Raw genomic sequence first — 13887 nt, 5'->3', positions numbered from 1 at the left:
CTGGGGACCTCTCCTTGTTAGAAAGGGTCCTGAATATGTTCCCAAATGTAAATTCGTTCCACCACTTGTTGATAATTACGTCAACATGAATACATTAATTGTTTCTGCAAGGAAATAATGTTAAGTTGTGCTCCTTGCCACAGTTTACATGAATTTATGTGACAGTGTGATGCCAAAAATGTTAATGGGCATCCTTAACATTGTTTGCTCTCTGTAGCAGGTGACAATAAAATTACTTTCATATTGTGATGAATCACAGATTAAATTTTGAGGTTGTTATAATTCATTATTTCAAAAATTGGTAATGCAATACTTCTTAATAGAAACAATTTTGACCTTTTAAATTTTTATTTTTAAGAGGTTTTACATTAAAGTTTCATTAATTCGCCTGGAAAGTATATGTGTAAGAAAACGATAACCCGTGCTGAGTGCATTCAGTTTACAAGTCAACATTGTTAAGTGCCCATTGTCATATTTTTAAGAATGAAATTCAGCACAGAATTTGCAGCTTTAAAAAATATTATTACACTAGAAATATTTGAAAACAATGACGTACCTGAATAAAAAGAAATCACAACGGATGTACTCGAAATATCTCACTTATGATATTTTATTGAAAGCTTATGCATAACTTCTCAAACCATCTGACTCATCCCTTACCACTGTTCACAGACAGGGTTTTCAATTATGTTTCATTTTATGTACTGTGCAATAACTTTTCATTCAAGTATTTCTTGGTTTTTATAAAAACATAGTATTGAATACTGCTTAAATTCAGCTCCAGCTAATTAGGATAGTGGTTATTACTGACAGTGCTTTGTAAGTAAGTGGCTTGTAGCATTCTGGACTACGAATAGCACAGTGACTGAACCGCAACCTACTAGTGCTCGGTAGAAGCCTTTCTGATGGCTCTTGACACACAAATTAATATTTTTGTAAGCACAATGAGATTTCAAATGTGCCAGGTTTTGAAGTATCATTCACTGATGTGCTCAATCTAGAATGAATACCAATAAAATGTAAAGGTTACTGAACACTAATTTTGTTGTACATAAAAACCAGTACTGTGACCTATGAAAGCCACTGAAACAATGAGACTTCCTTAGTAATGAAACAGTGAACTTTACGGCAGCATTAGGTTTGAACATGACAACCTTAGACACAAAATGAGTTCCGATACCCGACTAATGGCCGTGCACCAGCGTTCAAGATTGCATCTCATTAGACTTCGTAATTTAAACAGTCGTACAATTACTGCAAATCTGACACATTATAAATGCCTGACTGAGCTCGGTTTCAAAAATAGCTGCACACATATTAAGTCAGCTCTTGATAAGATTTCAAAGTGATCCAACGATTTGCATCTTAATAATAACCTAACTTTAGGATAACACAATTATAGGGAATGTGAGTAGACGAACGACAACACAGTACACAAATGTCAACAGCGTTCCTCCACTCCTCGTACAATCCCACTTGGCCACCACTGCTACGATCTTCTGCCAGTGTCTATTAAGTCCAGGAGAGAAAAGTGAAAGCAGCATCACACGCAGTGTAGTCAGTATCGCATTTAGTACCCTATCGACTGATGCACCGTCAGTCTGCAGCAGTGCTAGTCAGTGCAAGCCACCGCTACTGTAACTGCGCCAAGTCGTCACGGCATTTCGCCATCACGATCGGTGTCAGTATGTCTGTACAATCACCAGATCAGCGACTGTCAAAGTTCCCAAAATATGAACACGTGCGCAGTATTGCAACAGGGGAACTACGTGATGACCGAGGCAACCGTATTTCGACACTCCTGGCTGGCACTGGAGCGTTTAAGCACTGGACAACCAGCTGGCGGAGGGCATCGAGTCAGTGGCCACAGTGGAGCATGTTGCCAAGAAAAGCAGTCATTCTACTGCCAACATACTGGTGCAGTCACCGACATCTGTCGACCTACACAACCACCAGGAAAACCGTCCGGCATTAGCTCGGACTGGCCTACAATGAAACTGGAACATTTCTAGTGACTGGCTCACTCACAGAGTATTGTCGCCAGGAGCCACAAGGCAAACACCGTAGGTCAGGGTTCACTCCCCGAATGAGACTGCCCTCGCTCCGAGCCGCCGCCGGACAGACTGGTAGTATCGTTTGGTCGCCACTCTAAAGTGAGGCTGGACTTTGTGGCCGGCACTGACTCAGTGCCCGTCAGCCCCGCCCTGCACCCGACTGGCAAACACGAACTGCTGCGAGCCGGACTGCACTGTTTTCGATACCGATAGAACACTTCCGCCGAGGATTCCGGTTTTGACCCCTCTCCCCCTGCACCTGCCAGATTGGATATATCCAATATAAGCTGTATCGGAAAAATAAATCTACTAGTTCCGACCCTAGTGAGGCTGGGCTCACTACGGCTCCCGCTAGAGAACTGATGTGCCCGAGATGAGGGGTCAACTGGCCACCCTGACCGGTCTACTCCCGATCTCCCCACCCTCCGACAGGTTCAATGCTACCTGGCACTGTCGGCGCCATTACAAGTATTATCAGTACCTGAAGTTTACTGCACGTCAGTAAGGGTCAAGTACGTCATGACCATAACTGACTTCTACAATTTTCAATGTAGAAGATGTAGTCCATTTCGTCTTAAGATATTTTATTATTGTTATAGAAAAGGAAATATTTCGTTTGATTACAGTATAAGGCCATCAGTCAGATCCTTGGAATTTTAGAAGGGCAGTTGCTGCTGTTGTGAAACTTTGAACTATCAATCTCATTACTTTATTTGCCAACTTTGAAAGTCACTCTGTATGTAGTACGATACACAAGTGTGGTACTTACTGTAATTTTATGCCAGATGTTGGGTGTTGCATTTGACAGAATATTAGGATGTGCAGCTAGTAAGCGGACAGCATTTTTACCGAGAACGTCTATCTCATCGTTCGTATCTTCCACCTCTGTCACTTCATTCGTAAAGTCCACTTCACTCACTTCATCAGTAAGGTCCTCCTGTATTACTTTTTCTGGAGCTGCTGCACTTTCTAGAAGTAAAAAATGCAACATTTAGTAATATAGTTGGTTCATGCCAATTACATGTGATTCATATAAAAGGTGTTCCCAGAGGCACACACTAATGTCTTAAAGTTACATATAATCAGAGTAACTAAATGGAGATAAGAAGGAAGATCAAAGTTTAATATTCTACAGATGAAAGTCCCATTAGAGAGCTTACAAGCTTAAGAAAGAATGAGTGTAGTATTCACAGATGAAAAGCCAAGGTGTGACATTCTTAAATAAAATGTTACCGCACAAGAAACTCTAGGCTCAGTCAGAGAGGTGCACCAAACATCATCGTTTCATGCCACAGCACACATAATGCAAGGCCGCAGTCAGCTGCTGCGAGAAAGATGTACTCAAAAGTGTAACAGACAGAGGGGTAACTATTGTTTCTACAGTCACGGCAGCGGCAAGGACCCGTGTGACCCCTGACGCGTCAACGAGACTATATTCAATTAACATCCATTTACTGATGAGAGTTTTACAGCGAATCAGTCTGCTCCTCCACTGCTCAGCGGCAGAAGCACTATGTTCCAATGTGGGAACACGTCAAATGGCACGTCACAACCTGTTGTGGAATCTGCGGTTAACGGAACCAGTGTTGCCCAGGGTCAGTTCTGCTGCCTCGTACGAGGCACAGTGGCACGTTCCTGTGGCCCAGTGTGACTGGGCTCCCAAAGCCCCAGCACCCTCGTCTAGCATAACTGTGCTTAGGCTCGGCCCCAAAAATCCGCATACCCATAGCAGCGATTGACCTGACAGCGAGAGGATAGAAGTCCCAACAGCGACACGGAGGACATCTCGAGGAGAGGCCCGACTGTACAGTCGGTAAAGCAGCAAACGCTCTGCCAAGGAGTGGCGTCAATGGGCTCCCTGCTCGCAAGTCGAGCAGCTTGCAGTCAGAGGTGTCCATTCTATGTCTACAGAAGATTTGCCCGACCCTCACCTTAAGTCAGTCACCACTGTGACTGACAGGAACGACAGCTTGCAAAATTGAGGTTCACATCACACCAGGACAGATGCTGGCTGTTAGAAGCGGACTCCAAATGGGCAGTAGCTATCCACAGTTCATCATCTATCACAAGGTCAATCTGCAGCTAACAGAGCTGGCCTTCCATTGGTGTCACTGGTACAGTTGGAATGACCTACTCTGACTTCGAGATGCAGGAACAAGGAAGTGGTCAATGACCTAATCCCCCCCTACTGGGGGGCTTTTCAAACCTGTCAGTGTACTCTGCCAGAGTAATGTTTAATTTCAGAGCACCAGTGTGGTCTTTTCTACATGGTTCACAGTCTGAAAGGCGTTCTTGCGTCGTCTTTTCAAGTAGTTACTCCACGTTGCCCCATTAGCAGAATATCACTACCTCTCCTTTGCAATGATGTCACAGTGCTGCACCAGGTGTTTCTAATGTGCTCTCTCTCGCAGAGTCTGTGGTAATGTAATCCTCTTCATTGTGTTCCCATGCCCATGTGTTTTTATACTTGTTAATACAACCACTGCGTACCACGCAGGTACGCTATGCTCCAGACAGCTCAAAAACTTGTATTCTCTGCTCTAATACTATTCTGCCAGGGATTTTTCCTTGGAGAGAGGAGTGGAACTGAGTCCACTCAGCCTCGTGAGGTGAATCGAGGGGATACTTGACTGACAAATAGTGGTTCTGGGGTCCGGAAAGCCGACATTGGCTGGGAGCGTGATGTGCCAATTCTATGCCCCTTCATATCAAGTCCTAATAATGCCATGCTGCAGATGACAGGATGGCAGTTCAGCAGTAACTGGTCTAGCAGGACCTCAACACAAAACTGGGAGGGGTCACTGTTATGTACTGCATGTGTTGTATATACGAAGACAGTAACTTGTTCTCGAAAGAACAGTTACTGTTGATGACCGTGCAGCTTTTCCCTGGAATAAATGATGACTAACTGACAACCTCAGCTGCCGACAGGTGTTGTTGATATACGGGTTCGAGTCCCGGTCGGGGCACAAATTTTCAGCTGTCCACATCGAGGTATATCAACAACACCTGTCGGCAGCTGAGGTTGTCAGTTAGTCATCATTTATTCCATGGAAAAGCTGCACGGTCATCAACAGTAACTGTTCTTTCGAGAACAAGTTACTGTCTTCGTATATATAGTTATAGGCTACCAGCCATTGACATTCGTCTGTGCAAATGCACACAGGTTGCCCAAACTCTTACGGGAATCGCCAAAGCGTGTACGAGTAATGAGTGAGTGGGCAAATGTCTATAAGGTACAATACATATGTAGAATTGTGGACAGTTGGGAGTGTGAGTCTCAAGGGAGGCGTGCAAGGGATAAGTCCCTGCAGTTGCGCTATTCATCTGTGTCCTCGGTGGCTCAGATGGATAGAGCGTCTGCCATGTAAGCAGGAAATCCCGGGTTCGAGTCCCGGTCAGGGCACACATTTTCGGGCTGTCCACATCGAGGTATATCAACAACACCTGTCGGCAGCTGAGGTTGTCAGTTAGTCATCATTTATTGCATGTGTTGTGTTTGAGGAGTTGGTATGAATATGAGGGTGGTTTGATAGGACTAGTAAATTTCCTCAAAAGAATTAAACAATTTCATGGTTGGTAAGCTTGATTATTCCAAAGAGCGTATAAAAGTATCAACAACTTACAGAGAACAGTTCATTGTTGACAGCCGTCTGCAATGGTCAGTGTGTTGACCTTCAGTGAAAATGGGGAAAACCAAGTTTCGTGTTGTTATTGAACATTTTCATTTGAATGGCTGGACAGGCACACAAATCGGAACAGAACTGGATGACATTCAAGCAGAATCTGCATTATCATTGAAGACTATTTACTTCTGGATCAATGAATTTAAATGAAGCATGGGCATCAAAATGAGGTTACCACAAAGGAAAGCACTGACAAAATCCACGATACAGTAATGCAAGACTGCCGTATAAAACTTTGTGAGAGTGCTGAGACTGTAGGTATCTCAACTGAACAAGTACATAACATACCACTCAGAGAATGGCTACAAAGAAGCTGAGTGGGAGGTGGGTGCCACATTTGCTCACAGTTGACCACTCAAAACGACATTTCAACCATTGTATGGCAACATTTAATCACAATCCGTAAGACTTTTTCCACCGATTTGTGACCGCTGATGAAACATGGATCCATCATTTCAAACTAGAGTCAAATCGGCAGCCAAAACAATGAGCAAAGGCTGGTGGAAGAGAACTGAAGAAGGCAAAGACCATTTTTTTTTTTTTTTAATTCTTGAGGAATAACTGTCACAGATTAGTTGGAAAAAGGCAGAATTGTAACTGAACCCTGTTATGCTTAACCATTGGATCATTTAAAATTTGGGTTGGCTGAAAATGAGGTTCACACACACACACACACACACACACACACACACACACACACACACACACACACACACACACACAAAAATGCTCTCTCACCAGGATAATACTCCAGCCCACACACCGTTGATAACAATGGCAAAAGTGCACTAATAGGACTTTCAGTTGGTTCCTCATCAACCCTCTTCACAAGGCTTAGCTCCAAGTGACTTCTTCCTGTTCCCTAACTTGAAACTTTGGCTTGCTGGGAAGAAATTTCCATCAAATGAGAAGTGATAGTTGCAATCGATAAGTATTTTGCAGAGTTTGACAGAAGCTATTTTTCTGATGGGATGAAAAATCTGGAAGATCACTGGACCAAGTACGTAGCCCTCACAGGAAACTGATACACAATGCAATCCCAATGCAACAGCACAACAAAATTGTGCAGGCAGTGGAGTAGTGTGCAGCAACTTGTTTTCTGCAACTGAAGGAGAACAATGCTGTACAGTCCATGCTGAGCTGGTGTAAGGCAACAGTGAAACATCATATGACACTGTAGTCATGTGGCACAGATGCTTCCAATGTGGTCACACAGAATCTGAGGACCTGATGCTCGAAGGCCTGGGTAACACAATCAAGATAATGTAGGAAACATTGAAAACCAGTCACTGGATCACATGGGGAAAAGTGAAAACCAGTTACTGGATCATATTTCAACATTTTGTACACAGTAAATTTCACCGCCCAGTGAGGTACAAACTATTCACCTCCATTAAAAAAGCTGGACAATCCGAGGGAAATGTTGTGACTGTGTCAGGCCAATTCTCAGGTGACTTCTCGAGCCACCTCGTCACCACTGATGTATTACTATGACCCCAAAATACCCTTATGAAGTTATGGGAGGTAGTCGAGACGAGATTTTGTTGGAAGCTGCCCGAGGACGTGCTTTTGCTCCACAAGAAAGCTGCTCAGGACAGGGTCACACGAGCTGCTTCTGCATGCTCTCCCACACCTCTCCTGTATTCTCCTGACATGGCAACAAGTGACTTCTTTCTCTTTCTTCAGATGAAGAAACCACTGCATGGCAGCCATTTCCACACCAATGACAAGGTGACATTTCCCGAACAGCCAAAATGCAGGCTTCTGTGACCGAAGTCTCTATCTGCTCATTTTCCATTGACACGCTGAATGGTGAAAAAGTTTAGGGCTACACTATCACCAAGTTTAATGGACTTCACTTGATTTTTTCAAGATGACAATTAAAACTCTTTGAGTGCCCCTAGTAGGCTAGTTAAGACGCTGGGCAAACTTCCAAAGTGTGTCAAATGAGGACCACTGCAACTGTTAAAAATCTTTATTGAAAGACACAAGTAGTTTCACAAACACACCACCTCTCTGGATTGACTATGGACGCCTGTTGATGCAAATATAATTTTTGAAAGCAGTTGTGAATTTGAATAAAGATTATTAACAGTCATTCTTACTCAACATGGAGTATGACAACCATGGATGCCCTAAATACAAAGTACTACGCTCTCAAAGTGTGACAGACAGTGTAAGGTAAGAGAAGAGGATTGGTGATTAGGAAGGGGACTCTGTAATGTCACAAGTGATCATGAAGGCAAGATGTGTTAGCAATAGCTTATTAGCTGCCAATAGAAATCAAAGCACCTCTCTCCCTCCCTATGGACACTGCCAGGGAGGAACAGTCAGAGCAGAATGCAGTCAAAAGCTGAGCTGAGAGGCCTCGAGAAGTCAGTTGAGTCAGACCTGAGCAATCAGGAGTCAACAGAGAAGAAGTCGTTGGAGCCTCAGGCTCGAGTTCACTGTGCAGTCTGAGGTGCACTACTTGGGGACAAGTATGTTCGCTGGCTGCTCTGCTTGTGTGGTGTTACAAATATTGATCGCAACAATGACGTATTTCCCATTTTAGTGACATCAATTTTTTTTTTTAATTTTGATTTTTTTTATGGAGTTTACGAGATCGTGGTAACACGGCATTACACTTCTCTGAGGACGTGCCACTTCACGGCGCAGATCACCGCAGTGTTTTAACTAACAGACAGCTGCCACAAAGAGAAAGGGGTCCACACTGTCAAGAACCTGACTGTGCTTTGTTGTAATGATTAAAACATAACTGAAATCAACAGTTTGGTAACTGATGTACAGAAGACTTTTAGCATCCATTACAAGTTGGTTGATGGCAGACGTGGTTCATTTCACACTAAGAACATTTGTATTGTACATGGTCACTGAGCAATTTAGCCATGTATTTTAGAGACAATAAACATAGATGTGAGAAGACTTGTTAGGGAAAAATATATGGAAAATATTTGTACTTTACTTCAACAACTTTAAGTATTTCACATCCCTTGCGGTGTCATAAGGAGCAATCAAAAAGTTTCCTTTCAAAGGCCACACAGTCCAGAATCCATATGCAAATCAGACAAAATTTCCATGAATGCTGAGGCAATCATTCTACTGACATTCAAGGTTGAAGATACTCATTTGGTAATACGCAATGTTCTGCTGCATCAAGTAGTCTGACTGCCTGCTGCACATCCTTATCGGACAGGAACTGTTGACACTTCAAGGCCTTTTTTACGGGGCCGTAGGCACGATAACTGCATGGAGAAAGATCAGGTCTACAGGGTGAGTCCTAGAGTATCTCCTACTCGAGTTGGCGTAACTTGTGTGTTCCAACATTTGCTATACGCAGCAACACACCTTCTCGCACCATTCCAACACAGCTATCTTCGACAGACGTGCTAAGACCACGCACATCTTTCATGCCCTGACAGGTGTCTACCTGTGTTCGTTCATTGGCAGCTGAGAATAACAGCACACTGTTCCTGTTGGGCACATTTGGTAAAATGTTATTGCAATGCACGTTTCTGCATTTGCAGCACGCATGCCAGAAAGACAAATTCCACAGTAATACCTTGATTACATGTTGGTGCTTATATACCCATATCAGAGTTATGCTACATTGCATAAACACTGCAGCAAAGCCTTCAAACAGAACCTTTTCATCGCCCATTATACGACACTCCAGTGAGGTGAAGTTTAACTCTACGACTACCTAGCCAATTCATAATAGCAATATAACAATTTTAAATAGTAAAAACAATAAGACATTGTCTGGCCGTTTTGTTATCTATCTTTGCTTGTAACATGTGTAGAGAGGGAAACTGCACAACTTCGGTGTGGGACAACAATCACAGTATCTGCGTGAGACAAAGACCTGCACAGCTCTTGTGTTTGTTTCTTGCACTGTCGTCCCAGACTGGAGCAGTGTGGCATACCAGGAGTAAATGCACACAGTCTAACAATCCAGTGACACATATGTGCAGACAGAGAAGATGATATTCATTCATGTCTTGAACTGTGAAAATCACATATTCAATCTTATGCAATGTTCCTCACAGTGCACAGTCTTCTGTAGATGTAGTTAATGTACATTATGAAACAATATATGACTATAGTTACAGAAGAAACTGCAAAAGCAAAGAAGAGTGACTGATCTGCACTGTCACAGTTGTACATAAAACTATTTCAGATGCAGAATCTGATAAGTGCAAGATGACAAACTCAAACCTAAATTCACATATACATATACAGGAAACACTGCTCTCTGCACCTGAAATTAATGGAAAGTCTTATAAAAGGAAATAGTAAATATGCTGACTGAAAACATTATTCCCATATACGGCTTAACTTATTTATATCATCATTAGCTTAGTACTCACTGCTTTGCTCTCGCAGACCGTATAGTCTTTACTTAAATTTTTTGTTGTTCACGAATTGCAGCACCTTCTGAACTTCCACACTAATTAAGGCTATACAAGTATGGTCTTTCCTGAATGTACCTCTGACCAAAAAGCGAATTTGGTAGCTAGAGTCCAAGGTTTTTGTTAATAACGCCATTTGCGTTCTTTCGGTGAAATGTCCATAGAAACTTCCATCCCCCTAACAAATATTTATTTACATTCAACCAAGAGGTGAACTAACAATGTTCACAGATTTAGCTTTAAAATTTTCTTAATATAATGAGGCATTTTCTTAAAAATTTTCGTCCTTTATTTCATCCTCATAGGGACTGAATTTCCCCAGAAACATACAAACACATTTTTTTTTATTTCTAACTGAGATGCCAAATAAAATTTTTTGTAGATTTAGCTTTGAAAATGCTTTCATAATGGAATAATTTCATAAAACTTATCACCGGCTATATCACCTTCTCAGGGGTTTAATTTCCATAAATGGTGAAAATTTCCATACATTTAGCTCCAAAATGCTTTCACAATGAAACACATTCATAAACTATTCATTCTATTTTGCCACCTTAGGAGATTAATTTCCAAAAACAGCACAACTCATTTCTTATGTCTAACAGAGAAACCACATACAAATTTTCATAAATTTAGTTTCAAACATGCTTCCATAATGAAATATTTCCATTAAAACTTTCATCCCCTATTTTACCCCCCTAGGTGTTGAATTTCCAAAAACAGTGAAACCTGCATTTCTTTATTTCTAATCGAAAAACCAAATTCCAAGTTTCGTAGATTTAGCTTTAAAAATGCTTTCATTATTAAATATTTTCATGAAACATTTATCCTCTAGTTCACCTCATTAGGAGTTAAATTTCCACAAACATTTAAACATGTATATTTTCTTATTGGTAACTGAGAAATCAAATATCAGTCTTTATCGATGTATCTTTAAAAAAACTTCAGCAGTTCTTTAATAATGATTTATTTTCAAAAAGAAATATTCATACCTGTAGGTGTTAAATTCTCAAGAATGCTGAAATACATATTTCTTTATTTCTGACCACAAAATCAAACACCAATTTTTATAGGTCTACCTTCAAAATTGCCTTAATACTGTCATGTTTTCAAAAGCCTTTCAACCCAATTTCACCCCTTAGATGTGGAATTTCAAAAAATACCTTCTTCAACTATGCCTACAGACATAGTGTGGTTACAGCTGAATTCCATGAACTTTTTCGATCGATGAAACGAATGTTTTGTTTGAGTTGCAACACACACTTTATTGATTGTACATAGTCACTGTGAACAAAAGACGTTACTTTCTGCCTTGTCCTCACACCCAATAGGTCACTCTCAGGCTGAGGTACAAAGGGCCTACACTTCTTTTCTCGCCTTTAACAACCCACCCCTCTTTTGTCCCTAAAGAAGAAACCAACAGTGACAGACGCTAGGGTACTTCTTTCTACTTTTGCACGCATCTTTCAGCAGTACTGGAATTTCATGTCTTAAAGGTAAGTATTGGCGAACCATTCTGTCTCCTGCTAATTTTACATTTACACAGCAGACCATTAAAATTGCAACATCTACCCCGATGGCAAACAATGAAATCTTACATATCGTGCGTATGTAGCATTTCAGGAAGAATTTGTGACTATGTTTGTGATTTGGGAGTACATAGGCTAGTGTGTGGAATGTAAAACACATTACTACCAGCTTTAGCAGCAACAATGGCTCTAATCCGGCTGGGCTTTGAATCAAACTGAGCTTGGATGACAAATAGGGTATGTTCTTCCACACAGCTACAGCTCTGTGCCAAATGTATCAGCCATAGGGACTGAAGAGCACTGGTGAGCCAGTATCTTGGCAACTCGTGACCAGATGTCAAATTCTTTCTGTGTGTGAGAGATCAGGGAAAATTGGTCATCAGGCAAATGATCTAACATCCCCTGCATCAAGGTAGGTCAGGACAGCATAGGTAACACATAGTCCTGCGTTATCTTGTTTGATAAATAATGCCACAAAGACCTCAAAGATAGGGCACAGTCACCAGCTTTAAATTATCAGAAATACAATAGCTGCTATCAAAATTACTGCAGAGGTGACCCTGTGTACACAGTAGCACACTGTACCATCACGCCAGGTGCTGGGCTTGATGACTGCAATCTGTTACGGTTAATTCTACACAGAGATCAAGAGATACAGGTATAAGAGAAATAGCTAACAAAGGGCTCCTGTTATACCTGGATAGCAGCAGGTGGAAGACAGAGATAGCTCACTTTTCTGTACTAAACCGACTACATTATTCCTATAGCCTATCATTGTAAAATTGATTCCTGAATGAATAAATTGCTATACTACAGACCTAATGCATTGTGATTTCACACCAGGTACTCTTATTTTAGATATGCTCCTCACACAATTGTCATATGTACATTTTTGATAAACAGCCAACAGAAGACTTACAAATGTCGAGATCCGCTAATGAAACGCCAAGAAATCATAGCACGGAAAAAAAATCGGCCATAGTTCAGTTGGCAAAAGTTGTGATTTAAGTGTCATGTGGAAATCCGTTACACTGAATCGATTCCTGTAACAGTTTACGCTTCCGATAAAGTAGTGATGATGTAATGGTGTGAAAAGTTCCTGTCAGTTCTCTTGAAGTTTCCCCTCGAACTTAGAGAGTAAGTAAATACAAACTTAATAAGGCACCCAACTTGCTGAAAATTATGTACTGTACCCCCTTAGATTTTCCGTAGTTTATATGTACACAATATGCACCAAAATTCTCGTCGGGAGCTTCAACATTTTGTAAAATAGGCTTTACGAGTTTGCCCCGCAATTTTAGCTTTTATAACGAGACGCGCTTTACATACGCTTTTGAAGTATGATACACATATATAGCATTAAATTACAATACAGAGCAATCTGTTTCCACAACAGATATTTCGCATACTTATTCATCGAGTTCGCAAACTCACATCCAAATTATCGCCTTTCAATCTAATCTAGACATCTGGCTACGCTACAGAAAAAGCCGAATATTTGAAACTACAGAAATAGCTAAAACTTGTATAAAATGTACTTAATATACATGAACTCACTACAAAAGTTTTCAATAAAAGATTCGTTTACACCGTGGCTCTTATAAGGTCTATTCATCAATTACCTGCTCCTCCAGATGTGCTAGTCACAGCAGCTGACGTACCTTGACACGGCACCAAAGGTAGCAACAATGGACGGACTGTTTGCTGAACCCATTTCGCCCTTTTCTTCTTCTTCCCCATTCTCACGTCAGCGTAAAGTTCTACAATAACGTTTGTATCCAGTCACATTCATTTCATTTGCGTAACACAATCACAATTCAAACCTAAACACCATCAGCAACAGGAATTCTACACACTACCAGAGCACTATTACAAAAACGTACTGAAGTCTTTCTTCGACCACAATGCGAAGTTAACGAAACAACAGATATATCTTCTACTCTTTCCATGAATTACAATCCATGTCATACCTACGTACTCCGCATAAACAATACCTGCCCCCCCCCCCTTACTACATAATACATATTTGTTTACGCCTTCGCCCATACAGTATTGCCAGACACCATATCTCAAATTTCCCTAGAATATGCATAGACTTTCCCGTAAGAGATTTTTTTCCCCCCAAATTTAAACTTTTTTTCAGAACAAATTGAATAATTACTGGCCTACAAAATACCTAAATTCTTGAACTTATATAAATTGTACT

The 13887-nt window shown here is 41.2% G+C and overlaps 1 protein-coding gene across 4 annotated transcripts in view; it reads right to left on the bottom strand.

Moving 5' to 3' along the window:
- LOC124716917 (nuclear RNA export factor 1-like) overlaps positions 1 to 13683 on the bottom strand; it is a 134424-nt gene extending 120741 nt beyond the window's left edge. For 3 of the 4 annotated variants that reach the window (XM_047243486.1, XM_047243488.1, XM_047243489.1), the window contains exons 1-2: positions 13304 to 13683; positions 2824 to 3023 (exon numbers count right to left, since the gene is read on the bottom strand). In XM_047243486.1, coding sequence (XP_047099442.1) covers positions 2824 to 3023; positions 13304 to 13421 — 318 coding nt within the window. In that variant the 5' untranslated portion in view covers positions 13422 to 13683. The remainder of the gene's footprint in view (positions 1 to 2823; positions 3024 to 13303) is intronic. The other variant, XM_047243487.1, reaches the window with a different exon arrangement.
- Between the last annotated feature and the right edge of the window lie 204 nt (positions 13684 to 13887).

Source organism: Schistocerca piceifrons, chromosome 9 (genome assembly GCF_021461385.2).
Source record: "Schistocerca piceifrons isolate TAMUIC-IGC-003096 chromosome 9, iqSchPice1.1, whole genome shotgun sequence".
In the NCBI taxonomy this organism is placed as follows: domain Eukaryota; kingdom Metazoa; phylum Arthropoda; class Insecta; order Orthoptera; family Acrididae; genus Schistocerca; species Schistocerca piceifrons.
Note: the sequence above shows the minus strand (reverse complement) of the source record. Positions and strands in the feature narration are given on the sequence as shown.